At 39.5% G+C, this 19,374-nt stretch overlaps 3 protein-coding genes across 3 annotated transcripts; 2 read left to right on the top strand and 1 right to left on the bottom strand.

Annotated features, from left to right (window-relative positions):
• Positions 1-72: 72 nt before the first annotated feature.
• On the top strand, positions 73-6,174 carry LOC128359785 (extracellular calcium-sensing receptor-like). Its single transcript, XM_053320109.1, has 9 exons — positions 73-463; positions 563-857; positions 1,081-1,167; positions 1,417-1,686; positions 2,125-2,331; positions 3,900-4,175; positions 4,534-4,761; positions 4,859-4,982; positions 5,261-6,174. The coding sequence occupies exons 1-9, from the start codon at positions 219-221 to the stop codon at positions 6,172-6,174; spliced, it is 2,646 nt and encodes an 881-aa protein (XP_053176084.1). The 5' UTR covers positions 73-218.
• Positions 6,175-7,271: 1,097 nt separating this feature from the next.
• Positions 7,272-11,613, top strand: LOC128359910 (extracellular calcium-sensing receptor-like). Its single transcript, XM_053320224.1, has 10 exons — positions 7,272-7,289; positions 7,428-7,591; positions 7,680-7,974; positions 8,111-8,197; positions 8,458-8,727; positions 9,097-9,300; positions 9,392-9,667; positions 10,026-10,253; positions 10,354-10,477; positions 10,727-11,613. The coding sequence occupies exons 1-10, from the start codon at positions 7,272-7,274 to the stop codon at positions 11,611-11,613; spliced, it is 2,553 nt and encodes an 850-aa protein (XP_053176199.1).
• Positions 11,614-14,173: 2,560 nt separating this feature from the next.
• LOC128360137 (extracellular calcium-sensing receptor-like) lies at positions 14,174-18,292 on the bottom strand. Its single transcript, XM_053320489.1, has 8 exons — positions 18,159-18,292; positions 17,446-17,740; positions 17,056-17,345; positions 16,548-16,843; positions 15,709-15,914; positions 15,394-15,615; positions 15,170-15,293; positions 14,174-15,078 (listed from the first exon to the last, which is right to left on the bottom strand). Exons 1-8 carry the CDS (start codon positions 18,263-18,265, stop codon positions 14,174-14,176), a joined length of 2,445 nt encoding a protein of 814 aa, XP_053176464.1. The 5' UTR covers positions 18,266-18,292.
• Between the last annotated feature and the right edge of the window lie 1,082 nt (positions 18,293-19,374).

Below are 19,374 nucleotides of genomic sequence, written 5' to 3'. Positions count from 1 at the left end.
GTGTGAAACCATGCTTAAATTATATAATCATTACATTATGTGTCTGTACAATTAATTTGATCTTTATGCCCTGCCCCCCAGCTACTATCCATGCCGTGATGGGTGGCATGATATGATGGGGGGGGGGGGAATCACAAGATGAGATCACATGACTCTTCACATAACATTAAGTAACCTTGCATAAAGATAAGAAACAGGGTGAAGGGAAGAGGGCAGTTATGGGTGCATTTCCTGATGCAGTTTTTCTGTATGTCTACCTGATCTTCATTTTGTTCTCTTACTCCTGTTCCTTGTCAGAGTCTTCCTCTCTTTTCTCATCTTGTAAATTAAGGAGACAGTTTTATCTTAATGGGATGCACAAGCCTGGTGATGTGATTCTTGGTGGTCTGTTTGAAGTCCACTACACCTCTGTCTTCCCTGAGCTGACATTTACCTCAGAGCCACGTCAGCTCAGCTGTCAAGGGTAAGTCTTACACACATGCAGCAGAAGACATAAATATTTACAGATTTATATATTGTGTGTAGTTCTTTTTAGTGGTGACTTTTACATTTTATGTGTTAGATTTGACCCTCCAGGGTTCAGGCATGCCATGACCATGGCCTTTGCTATTGATGAGATCAACAGAAACTCCAACCTGCTACCTAATATGTCTCTGGGATACAGTCTTTATGATAACTGTGCCACACTTGTAATTGGATTCAGTGCTGCTTTATCACTGGCCAGTGGTCGAGAGGAGCAGTTTCTGCTTCAGGAGACCTGTTTGGGGACCCCTCCAGTACTGGGGATTGTGGGGGATTCCTTCTCGACATTTTCTATCGCCACCTCTGATGTGATAGGTTTATTCAAATTGCCCATTGTAAGTTTCCTTTCTTTAGTCTTTGATGTGCTGTAATTTAAAGTGATAGCATAGGAAAAGTGTCCGAACATGATACTTTTCAACAAATTTATTGAATCCAACTTCTAAGCATTTATTTTGTAAGCAGTGATTGTTTTTGTGAGATGAATTGTTAAAATATGTAAAATAATTTTGATGTAACACAAAACCTACTTGCATCATGATTTTTTTCTTTTTACTGTAGGTGAGTTATTTTGCCACATGTTCCTGCTTGAGTGATCGCCAACGGTTCCCATCTTTCTTTAGAACAATCCCAAGTGATGCTTTCCAGGTGAAACTCTTTAATAGAAATAACAAATGCAAAATGTGTTTTGCAGAAAATATATTGACCTTCAAAATATTTTGAACTAATATTTTGTCTTGTGCAGAAGAGTACTGCATTTGATCTGTTCACCACTTATAAAACTATATGCATTTAAATGAAAGAGCATGAACTCATTTAACTGCATTTTTAAGGTAAATTTTCACTGAAAGAGTATTCCAGCCTGTACACTACTGCCTTCACTCTGTATTGAAATAGGTGCGGGCTATGATTCGAATTCTAAAAAGATTCAGCTGGACCTGGGCAGGTCTGCTGGTCAGTGATGACGACTATGGTCTCCATGTTGCCCGTTCCTTTCAATCTAACCTGGCTCAGTCTGGTGGAGGTTGTCTGGCCTACTCAGAGATTTTGCCCTGGGGTGACAACCCGGCCGAACTTAGCAGGATTGTGGAGGTGATGAAGAAATCAACAGCTCGTGTTGTCATCGTGTTTGCACATCAGATTCATATGATTCAACTAATGGAAGAGGTTGGGATTAAAATCTTTCTCTCTCTCCTGATTCCAACATAAATTAAATAATGGTTTAAAAGTGATGACTCTGGGGGAAGAAGAAAAAAAATAGCAAGCTTTGCAATGTATGAAAAGACTAAAATTGCATTTTAAGCTGGGGTAGCACACATATGAATTATTCCTAAACTTCCTTCTAACCATTCAAAATTAGTCAATATTAATGGTCATGATAAGAGCTGTACCCTAAAATTAGGTTTTTCTGTATTTTATCGAGCAATATTAACTTAAACTCAGCATTTTCTTGCCACATACATAAGCGCTGAAACTGCTTTAAATCTGTCATTGGCATGAGTTTTATAGTTTTGGTTTTTATTTTGTAGTAATTCAGTCTTACAAAGTGAACTGTATTTCTTCCATAGAAGTTTGAAAATATATATTTAATATAATACAACACAGGTGGTGAAGCAGAATGTGACAGGACTGCAGTGGCTCGCCAGTGAAGCCTGGACGTCAGCTGCTGTGCTACAAATCCCCCATCTCATGCCATACTTGGGTGGCACACTAGGAATTGCCATTCGCAGAGGAGAGATAGCAGGCCTCAGGGATTTCCTATTAAGAACACGTCCTGACATACACCACAACAACAGCAATGGGGATAACATGGTAAGAGTTTAAGCTTTCTATCAGATATGTAATTCAGTGATAAAATATTCTTATTTGTTTGTTTAACCACTTAACGCACGCTGTTCCGTCTACGGAACGAGACGGATGTTAGGAGGTAGCCACAAGTTCTTCTGAATGTTTTAAACACCAACCCTTAAACATATATATTCATGCCGTACATCGTTGGAAAGCTTAGATTGTCCTGATTGATTCAAGACCACTCACGACTTATATGGTTGCTCACAGCCGTAATAGTATTAGCGATTAGCTCGGCTAGCCCCTGAGCTAAGTAAGAAAAGCTATAATGCTACATACCTTCAAAGTCTTCCCTTTATCCACAACGATCATCTTATGACTCAGGACTTTCTGTACAGCTCGCCAAGTATCCATTCTTGTGAAATATGAAATCCGTTTCCATAAAACCGGAATACTTTCCTCGATATTTCCATGTATTTAGTCCAACACGTAACTTAATAACAAAAAATAACAAACCATATACGGTCCGTTTACGTCATTTCCTGACCTGCACGTCCATCTCAGAGTACACGTGACTAGATATTTACGACCGTGAGCCTCTCCTGCTTCTGACGACACCACACACAAGCCAATTGGTGTTTAGGATTAGGCAGTACATGTCTCCAAAGCCAATGAGGACATGTGACCGACAACAATGACGACATGGCTTTGATTAACTGCTGTTCCAGCCTATGATAACCTTTTAGCCAATAGTCAGAGGTTTCTAACGGTGTATGACACTAAGCTATTATGTTTGGCTGTCCATAAACAAACTCCAAGCGTAACCGGCGTGCGCCCTGTGCGTAAAAGAGTTGAACCATATATCATTACGCACACGGCATTTTGATACACGGTTGGTTCTTCTTCGACTTGACATATGACTTATACCAAAATAAACAGATAGATAGATAGATAGATAGATAGATATGGCCAAACAAAAACATATGGTTATATGTAATAATAATAATAATAATAATAATAATAATAATAATAAATAATGATAAGTCAGCTTTCATTAGAGACCAAGATTTTGATTGTAGGCAAAGGGGATGTGAAGTTATAGGTGTTTGATTGTGGTTATACAGCTTTGGTAACCAAGTGTCCATTTGGAGTCTCCAAAAAGGACCTGAGGAAAACGCATGGACATACCTGTTGAAAAATAATTCTGAAAAATTCATCTTTTGGTGTTTTGACTCCAAATTTGGACTGCATGAAGCCAAGACCTGTGGCTGTGGCCTCATTGTGTCTATATCCCGCTGAGAGGTCCCTGAATGTCTGTACACATGTCATTGTAAAGGCAAACCTATGGGCGAGTAAACAACCCCATCATTGTAACCTCTGCCACTCTTTGTCAGTAAGTCACAGAATCACACAGACACTTTTACAAGAATCCTGAGAGTGTTTCCTTTCCAATGATACCAGACACATCTCTGAGTCTCAAACTATGTGGGATCTGTGCTGCTCACAACTTGGGCATGTCGTTTAGGCTAACAGCATAAAAAACAGGGGCGTGTGTTAAGTGGTTAACACTTTGTTTTACTTATACATTTCAGGTGAGGCAGTTTTGGGAACACACTTTTCAATGTAGATTCGCACCACCTCCAGCAGGTTGGATGGAAGCTGGGGGAGTGCTCTGCACTGGAGATGAGGACCTACAGAGTGTGGAGACTGAGTTTTTGGATGTGTCTAATCTCAGACCTGAGTACAACATTTACAAGGCTGTATATGCCTTAGCATATGCCCTTGATGACATGATGCAGTGTGTGCCTGGCAGAGGGCCTTTCAGCGGGCGCAGCTGTGCCACTTTACAAAGACTAGAGCCATGGCAGGTATGATATCAATTTACACTGGTTATGTGTTAAAAACAGCATAGGGGTACTGTATTATCTGTAATAGATTTTCATTATAAAGTATGTTTGAGCAAACACACTTTTAATTATTACATTGGTAGGTTGGTTTCAATGCCCTGGTTGTCTTAGAGTAGAAGACAGACTTTTAACCCAAGAAGTTGCAAGAGAAAAGAATAACATTTAAAGACCCTAAATATCATTGTTTTAGTACACTTGATTTAAACAATATCATGAACCTGTCAATCAGACCCTGTAATAGCATATGTCCAATCAGGAGCAGTACTTTATCCTGATGGAGTCTGTCAAGCTATGTATTATTTATCTCATCCTGTCATAGCTTATGTATTACTTGGAAAAGGTCAATTTCACCACACCCTTTGGTGATCAAGTGTCATTTGATGAGAATGGTGATGCCTTACCAATCTATGATATCATGAACTGGAAGTGGCTCCCTAATGGACGAACAAACGTTCAAAGTGTGGGTGTGGTTAAGAAGTCAGCCTTCAAAGATGAAGAGCTCACACTGGATGAAAGCAAAATCTACTGGAATTTTAACTCCAAACAGGTAACTTCTTGCTATTGATATTTCTGCCTTAGTACAGCATACAATAATGACATGAAATGGTGTAAAATAACAGCAACAGAACTCTTATCCCCTGTAGCCACCCAGGTCAGTTTGTAGTGAGAGCTGCCCTCCGGGTACCCGCATGGCCAGAAAGAAGGGGCAGCCTGTGTGCTGTTTTGACTGCATCCCTTGTTCTGAGGGAATGTTCAGCAATCAAACTGGTTGGTTTCCTTTATAAATCTATGAGCTATATTATGGATTATGAATCTTGCCCATATGCACCAAGGTAGTGGAGGTGAAAAAGCACATGCAAGTTACTGCACAGGCAAGAATGATTGTTTATTAGGGTGGCTGTGTGTTCACCATGTGTATTAGGCCCATCTATCTATACTCTCCCCGGACTGGTGGTAGAAGTAGTGACAAGGGCCGCAAAAATGAGAAAGTTGGCTACATAAAATTGTGAGTAAATTTTTCACTTTCTATTTTCCCCCTTTCGTAGATTCAATGGAGTGCAAAAGTTGTACAGAAGACTTCTGGTCCAGCCCCCAGCGTGACCACTGTGTTCCTAAGAAAACAGAATTCCTCTCCTACCATGAGCCTCTGGGTATCTGTTTGACAACCGCCTCATTGCTGGGCACATTTATCTGTGCCTTTGTCCTGGGGATCTTCACCTATCATCGCAGCACACCCATGGTACGCGCCAACAATTCAGAACTGAGTTTCTTGCTCTTGGTGTCACTGAAGTTATGTTTCCTGTGTTCACTGCTGTTCATTGGCCGTCCCAGACTATGGACATGCCAGCTGAGACATGCAGCATTTGGTATCAGCTTTGTTCTTTGTGTCTCATGTATCCTGGTTAAAACCATGGTTGTTGTGGCTGTTTTCAAGGCCTCCAAACCAGGAGGTGGAGCCAGTCTGAAGTGGTTTGGTGCTATGCAGCAGAGGGGGACAGTTCTGGCTCTTACATCTATTCAAGCAGCAATCTGCACTGCTTGGCTTGTATCTTCCTCACCTATTCCTCATAAAAACAATCAATATCACAATGACAAGATAGTTTATGAGTGTGTAGTTGGCTCGACAGTTTGGTTTGCAGTGTTGCTGGGTTATATTGGCTTACTGGCAATCCTCAGCTTCCTGCTCGCATTTTTGGCAAGGAATCTTCCAGACAACTTCAATGAAGCCAAACTCATTACTTTCAGCATGCTGATCTTCTGTGCTGTGTGGGTGGCATTTGTCCCTGCTTATGTCAACTCCCCAGGCAAATATGCAGATGCGGTGGAGGTATTTGCTATCCTAGCCTCCAGTTTTGGCCTCTTGGTGGCACTGTTTGGCCCCAAATGTTACATAATCCTGCTGAGACCTGAGAGAAACACAAAGAAAGCAATCATGGGTCGAGGTACCACCAAGCCATGAGAACTGTAATTTATCCAACTACTGTATGGACTGCTCATGAAAAGACAAACAAAAATCACCACCTTTTTTAAAATGTATAACCTTATTTAGGTGGAAGAATGATGCCTGAAGAAATTAGAAGTTGTAAATAAACATGAAATAAAAACTGAGTCTTCCAATGTTATTGCATGTTCTTTCATTTGTTGTTTTTTTGCCTGATTACAGTCCCTCAGGTATCAAATATGAAAAGAAATTGTAAATGAGTAACTCATACAGTACATTTTAGCTCATAACCCTCAGAGATGGAAAACAATTTAGTTGTTGCTGTTGTAGTAAAAAATATTTTTTTCCTATTTTTTAAAGCTGCTTAAGTCTTTTTTGATGGCTGTTGACATATTATCATTTTATAGAGCTGTTACGATGAATGTTTGAACAAATCATTACGCTCACATCTGTTTGTATTTCTTTCCAGTTAACTAATGTAAATCCAGTATTCACTCTTCTTCTGGATCTGTTTAAATCTTATCTATTTTTACAATGAGATAGTTAACCTAACTTACTTAGCTATGTTTCTTTTTTTAAAGATGTGTTTAGATTATAAAATCTAAATCTTAATCTAATTTGATTAAAAACATCAAACAGTCAAGAATATTTAGGCTAGCATTACATCAATAACGATATACTATTTTCTGTCCATACAATATGGTGTAGCTGACAGAGTTAAAACAAACAAAAAAAACTAAAACAAATCAAAGGCTGCTCTTTATAATTCCTCAGCATTAACTAATAACCTTGACATACAGTATATTCATGAGTTAGATTCTTTCTTTCTTTCTTTCTTTCTTTCTTTTTTCTTATTTTTTGCTGTCTATGACTGTGAACATAGCCTGTGGCCATAGGTGAGATTGTGAATGCAAACTCGTAAATTGAGATTTGCCTTCCAGGCTCAGTCCTTTCTTCACCACACTGGTCTGGTACAAAACCTGTGTTACCACTGACGCTATAGTTATGGTTATTTTTGTGAAAATACTGCTAATGTGTCAATTATTTTGAAAGGTGTATTATGCCCATCCCCCTCTGCTGTGTATGCCCAAATGGGTGGTATGAAATATTCAGCAATGACGAAAAGGGACGATGTAACCCTGCATATAAAGTTAAGTACCCATGCATGAAGATGAGATACAAGAGTGAGGAGGGCAGTTATGGGGGAATATTTGCTCTTGTGTATCTACATGATCTTGATTTTGTCCTACTACTATTTTTTATTTTCTGAGTCTTCCTCTCTTTCCTCATCTTGTAAATTAAGACGGCAGTTTAATCTTAATGGGATGCACAAGGTTGGAGATGTGATTCTGGGTGGGCTGTTTGAAGTCCACTATAGCTCTGTCTTTCCTGAGCTGACGTTCACCTCAAAGCCACATCAGCCCAGCTGCCAAGGGTAAGTATCAAAATCACACATCATGTGCAGATTATTGGAAATACTGTATTACATTTTTAGTGATTAATAGTGACATTGTGTGTGTTAGCTTTGACCCCCCAGGGTTCAGGCATGCTATGACCATGGCCTTTGCTATTGATGAGATAAACAGAAACTCCAATCTTCTAACTAATGTGACTCTGGGATACAGTCTTTACGACAACTGTGCTACGCTTGGTATTGGGTTCAGTGCTGCTTTGTCGCTGGCTAGCGGCCGAGAAGAGGGGTTCCCACTACAGGAGACTTGTTTAGGGACCCCTCCAGTCCTAGGGATTGTAGGTGATCCCTTCTCGACATTTTCCATTGCCACCTCCAATGTGTTAGGTTTATTCAGACTGCCCATTGTAAGTTTCCTGTCGTTAATTTCATGTTAGCTTTTGATGTGTTGTACTTGATTAAAGTAAAATATTTGAAAAATTATTAATAATTTTCATGAGATACATAACCCATTCACAGTATGTATTTTTCTTTACACTATAGGTGAGTTATTTTGCCACATGTTCTTGCCTGAATGATCGGCAGCGGTTTCCATCCTTCTTTAGAACAATCCCAAGTGATGCTTTCCAGGTGATATACTGTAAAATACTGTAATACTGCAAAATAGTGTATCTCTTAATTAAGGTATAACAAGCTTGAAAATATGTTTTCCAATCAAATGCATCTTTGTGCATATTTGTTTTGTGCATCAATGAAACAATATAGATTTAAGTGAAAAAGTTTAATGGGATTAAAGAACTATGATTCAGTTGTGAGTCACGTATTGGAAAATGTACACTAAAAGAATATCCCAGCCTATACACTAATCCCTCCTCTCTGTTTTCAAATAGGTGCATGCCATGATTCAGATTCTAAAATGGTTTGGCTGGACCTGGGCAGGTCTGCTGGTCAGTGATGATGACTATGGACTGCATGCTGCCCGCTCCTTCCAATCAGACCTGGCTCAGTCTAGTGGAGGTTGTCTGGCCTACTTAGAGGTTTTGCCCTGGGGCAATGATTCAAAGGAGTACAAAAGGATTGTGGATATGATGAAGAAGTCCACAGCTCGAGTGGTCATTGTGTTTGCACATCAGATGCATATGATTCAACTCATGCAAGAGGTTTGGGATTAACAAAAAATGCTATCTTTGGACCTATAGCAGGGAATTCATTTATGTCCCTTTTATTAATTGACCAAAATTATGTGAATTGTCATCTAACCAAAATTGCATATAAATAGTAATGTGAATCACTTGGAAACATTGGTGTGGTAAAATTACAATCTCAACAGACTAATTTAAATGAATGACCTTGCTTTTAGAAATTTAATTATATGTGTGCCTCTCACTATCACTAAGTGAGTCAGCTATGTTATTGTGTAATTTTGTTGTAATTCACTGCATAATAGAAAATAGACTGTAGTTGTATAGATTGTTACAGCATCTGTTTCACAGAAGTCTGAACAGAGATGCATATAATGCATTGCACAGGTGGTGAAGCAGAATGTGACAGGCCTGCAATGGGTTGCCAGTGAAGCCTGGACATTAATTGATGGACTTCAGACGCCTGCCTTCATGCCGTACCTTGGTGGCACACTAGGAATAGCCATCCGTCATGGACAAATAACTGGCCTTAGAGATTTCCTGTTAAGAATTCATCCTGACCAAAACCACAGTGGCTATGAAAATAGCATGGTGAGAGTTTAACCTTACAATACAATGACAAATTGCAAGAATAATATATTGTCATTATTTATTTTAAAAGACATTTTTTGATTCATTTCAGGTGAAGCAATTTTGGGAACACACATTTCAGTGTAGATTCGCACCACCTCCAGCAGGTTGGAAGGAAGCTAGGGGAATGCTATGCACTGGAGATGAAGATCTAGAGGATGTGGAGACTGAGTTTTTGGATGTGTCTAATCTCAGACCTGAGTACAACATTTACAAGGCTGTATATGCCTTAGCATATGCCCTTGATGACATGATGCAGTGTGTGCCTGGCAGAGGGCCTTTCAGAGGGCGTAGCTGTGCCACTTTACAGAGACTGGAGCCGTGGCAGGTGTGACATCAATTTACACTGGTTATGTTTTAAAAACAGCATAGGGGTACTGTATTATCTGTAATAGATTTTCATTATAAAGTATGTTTGAGCAAACACACTTTTAATTATTACATTGGTAGGTTGGTTTCAATGCCCTGGTTGTCTTAGAGTAGAAGACAGACTTTTAACCCAAGAAGTTGCAAGAGAAAAGAATAACATTTAAAGACCCTAAATATCATTGTTTTAGTACACTTGATTTAAACAATATCATGAACCTGTCAATCAGACCCTGTAATAGCATATGTCCAATCAGGAGCAGTACTTTATCCTGATGGAGTCTGTCAAGCTATGTATTATTTATCTCATCCTGTCATAGCTTATGTATTACTTGGAAAAGGTCAATTTCACCACACCCTTTGGTGATCAAGTGTCATTTGATGAGAATGGTGATGCCTTACCAATCTATGATATCATGAACTGGAAGTGGCTTCCTGATGGACAAACACAAGTTCAAAGTGTGGGTGTGGTTAAGAAGTCAGCCTTCAAAGGTGAAGAGCTCACACTAGATGAAAGCAAAATCTACTGGAACTTTAACTTCAAAAAGGTAACTTGTGTTTATTGTTGTTTTTGCTTTTGTATGGCATACAATAAAAGCATCAAATGGTCTAGATAGAATAACACAACTAACACTACTTTCCCTGTAGCCACCCAGGTCAGTTTGCAGTGAGAGCTGCCCTCCGGGTACCCGCATGGCCAGAAAGAAGGGGCAGCCTGTGTGCTGTTTTGACTGCATCCCTTGTTCTGAGGGAATGTTCAGCAATCAAACTGGTTGGTATTAGTTTAACATTTTGTGATATGATGTGGAGTAGTAACTTGTATTTAGGAATGCCCACTTGGTATTGAAGAAAAAGCATCCCTGGCTGTGGTATCCAATTTCTGAGACACTGTTCCCAGGTGGGAGGGATTATGTTTTTGTGGCTGCATTAGTTCGTCCAACTAGTTGAAAGAAAAATACAGAAAAAATAGATTCTTTCCATATTTTTTTACTAGACTCCATGGAGTGCACCAGTTGTGCAGAGGACTTCTGGTCCAGCCCCCAGCGTGACCGCTGTGTTCCAAAGAAAACTGAGTTTCTCTCTTACCATGAGCCTCTGGGTATCTGCTTGACAACCGCCTCATTGCTGGGCACATTTATCTGTGCCTTTATCCTGGGGATCTTCACCTATCATCGCAGCACACCCATGGTACGCGCCAACAATTCAGAATTGAGTTTCTTGCTCTTGGTGTCACTTAAACTATGTTTTCTGTGTTCACTGCTGTTCATTGGCCGACCCAGACTATGGACATGCCAGCTGAGACATGCTGCATTTGGTATCAGCTTTGTACTTTGTGTTTCATGTATCCTGGTGAAAACCATGGTTGTTCTGGCTGTTTTCAAGGCCTCCAAACTAGGAGGTGGAACCAATCTCAAGTGGTTTGGCGCTATGCAGCAGAGAGGGACAGTTCTGGCTCTAACTTGCATTCAGGCAGCAATCTGCACTGCTTGGATTGTCACTGCCTCACCAGTTCCTCATAAAAACACTCAATACCACAACGACAAGATAGTTTATGAGTGTGTAGTTGGGTCAACTGTTGGGTTTGCAGTGTTGCTGGGTTATATTGGCTTACTGGCTATCCTCAGCTTCCTGCTAGCATTTTTGGCAAGGAATCTTCCAGATAACTTCAATGAGGCTAAACTCATCACTTTCAGCATGCTGATCTTCTGTGCTGTGTGGGTGGCATTTGTCCCTGCTTATGTCAACTCCCCAGGCAAATATGCAGATGCTGTGGAAGTATTTGCTATCCTGGCCTCAAGTTTCGGTCTCTTAGTGGCACTGTTTGGACCAAAATGTTACATAATCCTGCTGAGACCTGAGAGAAACACAAAGAAAGCAATTATGGGTCGAGGCACAACCAAAGGATAAAAGTAACAGAAACAATAAAATGTTCCCCTAGTCTGAACCAATCTGTATTTTGCATTAATTTATAGTGACCTGTCATATTCCATATATGACAATCAAATAACTGTCTTTCTAACTATTCAAATGTCTGAATTGTAAAGAATAAAGCCACAAGAAACTAGAAGCAATAAAGAAATGTTTCTATTTTTTAATTATTTGATCACACTTGCTAGTATTTGAAAAACATTTCTCTCAGCTTCTACCTCACATAACCCCATGGAAATCAAAGCACTTTTTATGTGACTATTGTAATTTGGTTGCCCAAAAATGACTCTTTTGATTGTTAACACGGAGAAAAACAGCAAAATATCATCTGTATATAGTGTACTTTGGGGGGTTTTTGTTCCCAAATATATCTTCGGAGTATCATTGTGAGTTCTACCTTATGCACAGCACCAGTCAAGACTTTGGATACGCCCACTCATTCAAAGCTTTTCCTTCATATTTTACTATTTTATATGTTTTAGAAAAATAGAGAAGATATCACAATTATGAAATAACACATATAGAACTACATACTACACAAAAAAGTGTGAAATATGTTTTACATTCTTCAAAGCAGCCACCTTTTGCTTTGATGACAGCTTTACACACTCTTGGTATTCTCTCAATCAGCTTCATGAGGTAGTCACGTGTGTGTGTTAAAGCTCATAGTCAGCAGTTTCCTCTTCACGACCCCATTTCACATGTGATTGATTCATACTTCTCCATTTTGTGAACGGCTTGGAGCAAGTTTGCAGACATCTCTTCAAAAATGTTTTTGTAACAAAATATAAAAGCTCATCTTTAGACTAGTTTTACACCTAAAGCATCAAAATACATTAGGACCTGCTTGGGATATTGTCATTAAGGAACTTGTTTTATCTTACACTGGTCATATTTCACTAATACAAAATTGCTCTGTGTAATAATGAAATGAAGGTCCATGTACATTACAGAGAGTTTTAATTGTCCAACCGTAGCCACTTTAAGCTGAAAAAGTCTGAGGTGTCATAAAATAAAACTCTACTTAAAATACATTTTAAGTGTACTTTTAGTTACACAAGCATTGAGCAAACAGTTCAATTCAGTTTCACATCAAACACAAGAGCAGACCCTGACTTCACCTGAGAGTCTTCTAATTGCGTCAACTCATTTATTGTAGAGTAATATACAGAGTTATACAACTTTTAACTCTATCATCAAACATTCACATGTAAAAGGACACATCAGGTTGGTCAACTGCTGTATTATCATGCAAATAGGAGCAGACAGTCATATTGGACAGTGTGACTTTCATTCAGCCTATAGTGCAGTTAAGGGGAGGCTCTGGTTTAGTCTGGACTGTAATTATACATTGAAATACATGAATACAAAAGCTGTCATACAGTATGTACTTGATAGTTTTGTTGTTGGAGGAGAAAACACAGGACTGTAGTACAAAAGAAATAAGTATAATCTCCATCTTTTTACAAATTGTTACAGCAGCTGGGCCACTTTTGCTCCAAAAGCAATATGAAGGGCTTGAAGGAGAGTTCAAGCTCAGTTTTGTTGAATGTTAGAATATTGAAGTTAAATATGAGAGATTAGCTGGCCTTTCTGGTTACATACAAATTATGATGTTTCAGGACACAGTTGATTTATATAGCATCACTTTCTCTGGCTCCTTTCAATATGAATGAGCAGCCTCCACTGCAGACCCCATATTCCATATCCCTAGAACCAGCTGTCATAGCGTCGAGTCAGTATGCCAAGGCCAACTGGGCACAGCCACGACACATAGATAGCTCCCCTCGGGTCTAATATTGATCTGGAAATTTACAGGATATGTCCCTTTTAAATTACTAGAAGCTAGCAAACATGATTTTCAGAGGGTTAAGTTAAGTTGCTCTTTAAATTTTTTCTTTTTATGATTGTACACATTAACGAAGAGAGGACAAACTTTTTTTGAAAAAATGTTATAGTAGACTTAAGTAGACTTAAGTCTTATTGTGTTAATACTCCAGGCTATACCTCATCACAGGTAAAGTGTAATACCTGTTTTATATACATATTTATAAATTAAGAATGTCAGATATCAGATAATTACATTGCAAAAATACATTGCAAAATGTTTTTAATTAGTAGTAAAAAGTAAACATTGTGACATATATTGTAATAAAGCCAGCTTATCTTTTTATTACACTGCATGTAATATGCTATTATTGAGCTCCCTAATATTTTGGCATTTGGCATTCATCTCTTTTTAACCATTTTCGATATTTTTTAATTCATATTATTATTATATTGATATTATTCACACAGAAAATACAGAACGAAAGAAATCAATACCTTGCATTTTTGTTATGAACTTCATTTATTTGGTTATTCTGAAGTTTTAGCACATGGTGAGTACTAATTTGCATTGTCAGAAATATGCATATGCAGATTACATGGGTATTTGCAAAAGTGAATATTTAAATGATCTTAGAAATTTGTGGATTATGTTACATATGCACAGCATGAGTACTGTATGTTGCCCCACTATTTGCACACCTCTGACATCCTAGGATTGATTTTTGTTCATTAAATGTTTCTTGGTGTTCTTCTCTGGCTGAAACAATATTATAAAACACTTTGGAGCAAATATACACAGTATAAGTCCAAAGCTGGAGGCCAGAATGGCAAATATCTCAACAGCCACAGTGAACTTTCCAGGAGAGCTGACATAAGCTGGTATAAAGGTGATCCAGACTGCACAGAATATCAGCATGCTGAAGGTGATAAGCTTGGCTTCATTAAAATTGTCAGGTAGTTTCCGTGCTAGGACAGCTAACACAAAGCAAAAGGCAGCCAGTAGGCCTACGTACCCAAGCACAGCCCAGAACCCAATAGCTGATCCTAATGCACACTCAAGGATGATTCTCTCCTTGTATATGGTTAAGTTTTTCATTGGAAATGGGGGGCTAAGAACCAACCAAATAGTACATATTAAAACTTGAATAAATGTGAAAGACACTACGGTCATTCTTTGCTGTGGGGGACCAAACCATTTCATGACATTACTACCTGGGAGTGTAGCTCTGAAGGCCATTAAAACCACTATAGTTTTTCCCAGAATGCAGGAGATACAGAGGACAAAAGTGATCCCAAACGCTGTGTGGCGCAGCATGCAGGACCACTCAGAGGGTGCCCCAATAAATGTTAATGCACATAAGAAACACAGAGTCAGGGAAAAGAGCAGCAGGAAGCTCAGCTCAGAGTTGTTGGCCCTGACAATTGGGGATGCCCTGTTATGAAAGAACACAGCCGCTGTCATGATGGCCAGAGAGGCACCACCAACTGAGAATGCAGCCAGGATGATTCCCAGGACCTCATCAAAGGAAAGAAACTCTACAGGCTTGGGAAGACAAGTGTCTCTTTCTGCATTAGGCCAGAACTCCTTAGGGCAACGGAAACAACCAGGGGAGTCTGAAAAAGAAAAAAATATTAGAGGAGCTTTTAGCAGTCATAGAGTCTATGTTATAGATAACTGTATATATAAGAAAATATTTTATTTTACCTGTAGCATTGCTAATCTCTCCTTCAGGACAAGGTATACAATCATAGCAGCAGATAGGTTTTCCTTTCTGCAGCACTTTACGAGTTCCTGGACGACAGCTGTCACTGCACACTGACACAGGCACCTGTCAGATAGATACACACTCATACAGACATGCACTTTTGCTACACAAATGTTATAATTCTAAGTATAATACAATAAATCATTGCTGTTAGGCCCCTCACTTGTGTGCTATCCCCCAACCAGGTGAGGTTCCTGTTGATATGAAACTCCTTGCCCACTGGAAGTGATGCATCATAATGCCCAACTGTCACCAGCTCAATGCTGCCACTCTTACTTTTCTGCCAGTTAACTAGTTCGTACATAGCCTCAGGGTCACCATTGGCATCAAATGACACGTGATAACCATTTTGAGAAAAATTTACTTTCTTTAGCTGAGTAAGAACCTGGGAGAAAGAAATCATGTAAAACAAATTTTATATTTCATTTCATAAAATGTAGACAAGAACAAAGATAGTCTCTTATTTATTTTGACTAACCTGTGTGGACTGTACCCTGGTGAATTTGTCACAGTGACTCGGGGAGTTTGTTTCCTGACACACTGCATTGTGAATGGCATGTGCTATTGCATAAACAGCCTTATACACCATGTTAGTGATTCGCAGCTGAGATGTGTCAGTGTATGCAATCTGGAGCTCCTGTATGTCTTCACTTCCATCACACACACTCTCATCTGTGCCAACACCTAAAACACACAGAAAGCCATCACAATGATATTACAATCAATATTCTTGCCTATGTAATTATATAATACATGATTAATGATTCATGATTTATGACTATTATCACTCATTATTGTTTATTATTGATTTTTACACTCTAAACTGTTCCCACAAAAACACATAGCTGTGCTTTCCCAGAGCACAGCTATGTGTTTTTTCTTTCTTGTATTTGCCTGATATATCAACTCTTTCTTCACTGTTCATGTTTCAGTTTGTGCAGGGCAAAATTATGTTCTAGTGGCCTTTATGTACAGTATGCCATCTCAGGTTATCATGAATTAGTCATCAGATCAGATTTATGAAGTTCAAAGTTTAAAAGCTACAACATTTCATAAGTGATAAACCACAACTTCTTTATTTTCTTGACTTAGACAAATTATTCTGAGACTGTATTTATTGTGTGCTTCAGTGCAGTGTTTCACTGTAGTCTGTACAAAATAGGGCTCCTTGACCCTATTGATGATCATATTATTGATAATTGTGTAGTCATCTTACTTTTACATTAGTTCATTACTGACAATTAACAAGACATAGCAACCTCTAAATAATATAAATATAAGAAATAAACATTTTAAAAATCCACACAGCTTTCTCACTTTTCCCCAGCCGACATTTGAAAGCATCCTCCCAAAACTCAGTAAGTAGTGGCGAGGCAACCACTTCAGTGGGGGAGAGATCAAGCAGAAAGTCTCTCAGACCAGGGATGACGGATTGCTGAATGCCAAATCCAATTGCCCCAGCACAGAAGCTGAACCTCAGCATGTGTGAGTCTGTTACCCAGGATTCACTGCCGATCCACTGGCGAGGTGGAAAGGGCTGGCGAGACAGCTCCTCCAGCAGGATCCTCATGTCTCCAGAGGCAACAAATGCCACAACAACCATAGCTGTTGACCTGGAGATACATTTAACAAGCATGAGAAATACTTTATGCACAGTAGGCCTACTAGTCTCACTGACTCTATTACAACAATGTCAGTAATAAGTCAGAGCAACAAGAGGAAAATATAATAATTAAATCATTTCCCATGTTATTTATGGTTGTTTTAGTATGTTTAAGTGCTTTTGTGTGCACAAAGTCAGTGAACACATCAGAGATGCAGGGACCTGCGGATAACATCAGCCACTCGCTGGATCCTGCTGTGTGGGTGGGTCCGGTAGAAAGATTCGGAGTACTCCACACAGATCCCCTCTTTGTATGCTGCGTGCAGGAAAGACGCCATGCCATTATTTCCATAGTCCGAATCAGACCTGACAGCACCTATCCAAGTCCAGCCAAAGTGTTTTACCAGTTTGGCCAGAGCGTCAGCCTGGAACTGGTCACTGGGGATTGTTCTGAAAAAACTCGGGTACTGTTGCTTATTGGACAAACATGCACATGTGGCAAAGTGACTCACCTAAAGAAAAGAAGCTCAGTGTAATTATTTAACGGGAAAGTACACACAATCAGTTCTGGGCTATTTAACACAAAGTTAACTACAAAGTCTAAAAACTTACTTGAGGAATGTTAAACGGCCCAATGATGCGCGATATGCTGATTGATGGCGTGGACCCAGACTCACCAACTATGGCCATCACCGCACCTGACTGTGAGCACTTGTTGCCGGTGTTATACACCGGATCTAGTCCATTTGAAAGCTGGAACGCCACATGCACAGCCACGGGGACTGAGGAGCACGAGTCGTGGATCTGATAACCGAGTGTAATGCCTGGCAGCAGCTCCGTGCTGTTGTTGATCTCCTGGATGGCGAAGACCATTGCGCGTGAGAAGCGCAGTTCACGGGAGTCAATGCTGCACACAGACACTCACTGTTGAAATTTCCATATGATAAGGACAGTTTTTCAACAGAAAACACAACTACAAAGCATCTTAAACTCCTAAACTCAACTAACAGGAAATGTAATTAAGGCTTAAAAAAAGACAACAATTCATTTATGCAATTAAGTATTATTACTGCAGTTAAATGAACTTGTATTATAACATTATAATCAAGAGAAACAACAATGCTTTTTTGTTTTAAATCACACGCTATTATTTTTGTGCAGTTAGTGCATACTGATTTGTCCAATAAAGTAAAAAGGAATTTATTGTAAAATGTTTAACACTACACACAATGATGTTTGCAACATGATTGTAAGCACATCATTAAAAAACATAACATTTATTTCCCCACTCATCCTTTAATCCACCACTTCCTTCTCATACTAACCTTCCTATGCACAGTAGTGGCTCAGGCATGCTGGTGTAGTTATGCTTCACTTTGTCAATATAGTTGTGTAAGGAGAAAACTCCCCCAATAATGTAGTCACCATCCATTGAAAATGCAGGTAGACGACTAGAACCCTGGAGCTTACATTTCACAGATGGAGCCTCTGTGACCCCAGCACCAGTTGTAGGCTCTGTATGCCCTGCCTTTTGGTTCACACCATCCCCATAATTGTTCAAGGCAAAAGTTGATGGCAGCTCAAACACACCTAGAGCCAAGCTCAGGACAGTAATGAGAGCTGTGATCTTCATGCCTCATGTGTCTGCATGTATGCATAAGTGTGTTTTCACTGGTTTATATAGCTTTTCAGTGAAAAGCTTCCCTCCTTCTACTGTACGTCAGCTTACATCAGAGGATGACCTTACCCAGTGGCCTATTCTTGTCCATTTTTTTAGTTCAATAGCCTTCATGGACAATATAATTTCCATTAAGTCCCCCTGTCTCTCTTCTAGACTTGGGAAGTTATTATCATAAACACCAGATATCTCTATCCACAAGAGTTTCTGCATCTGCATCTTTATCTGCTGAGTTATGAAGGTTGAAGGCCAAATCACAGTTTTGCCTTTGTTAACATTCTGGGAACTGACAGTTGGACATGCTCACACACATTCTCATACTCTGAACACAGCCATAAGACCGTACAGGCCTAAGACAGTGCACATAATCTTAAGACATTAAAACATAAGAGTAAAAATATACATCACACTTCGCAACAACATCACACACGTTTATTAACAAAAATATTCATTAAAACATGACACACATTTAGAACTCAGCAGCCAGAATCCTCATTCATACCTCACGCATGGCCCATATCACCCCCATCCTCTCCCAACTGCACTGGCTACCGGTACCGTCACGCATAAAATACAAAATCCTACTTCTCACCTTCAAAGCCCTCCATAACCTGGCTCCAACATATCTCTGCAAACTCTTGTCACCCTACTCTCCCCCTCGGTCCCTCAGATCCTCCACCTCCAACCTCCTCACAGTCCCAAGCACCAAACTATCCACCTTGGGAGTCCGGTCCTTCAGCCCCACGGCCCCCAGGTTCTGGAACTCTCTTTAAAGTCCCAGTTAAAAACCTTTCTCTTCAATGGACACTTCTCTTCCTCTTCTTCTGCTCAGTCTTGATTTTTTTATTTACTTATATATATTA

The sequence above is a fragment of the Scomber japonicus genome, chromosome 6, assembly GCF_027409825.1.
Source record: "Scomber japonicus isolate fScoJap1 chromosome 6, fScoJap1.pri, whole genome shotgun sequence".
Taxonomy (NCBI): domain Eukaryota; kingdom Metazoa; phylum Chordata; class Actinopteri; order Scombriformes; family Scombridae; genus Scomber; species Scomber japonicus.
This window is presented reverse-complemented; position numbering and strand designations above follow the sequence as displayed.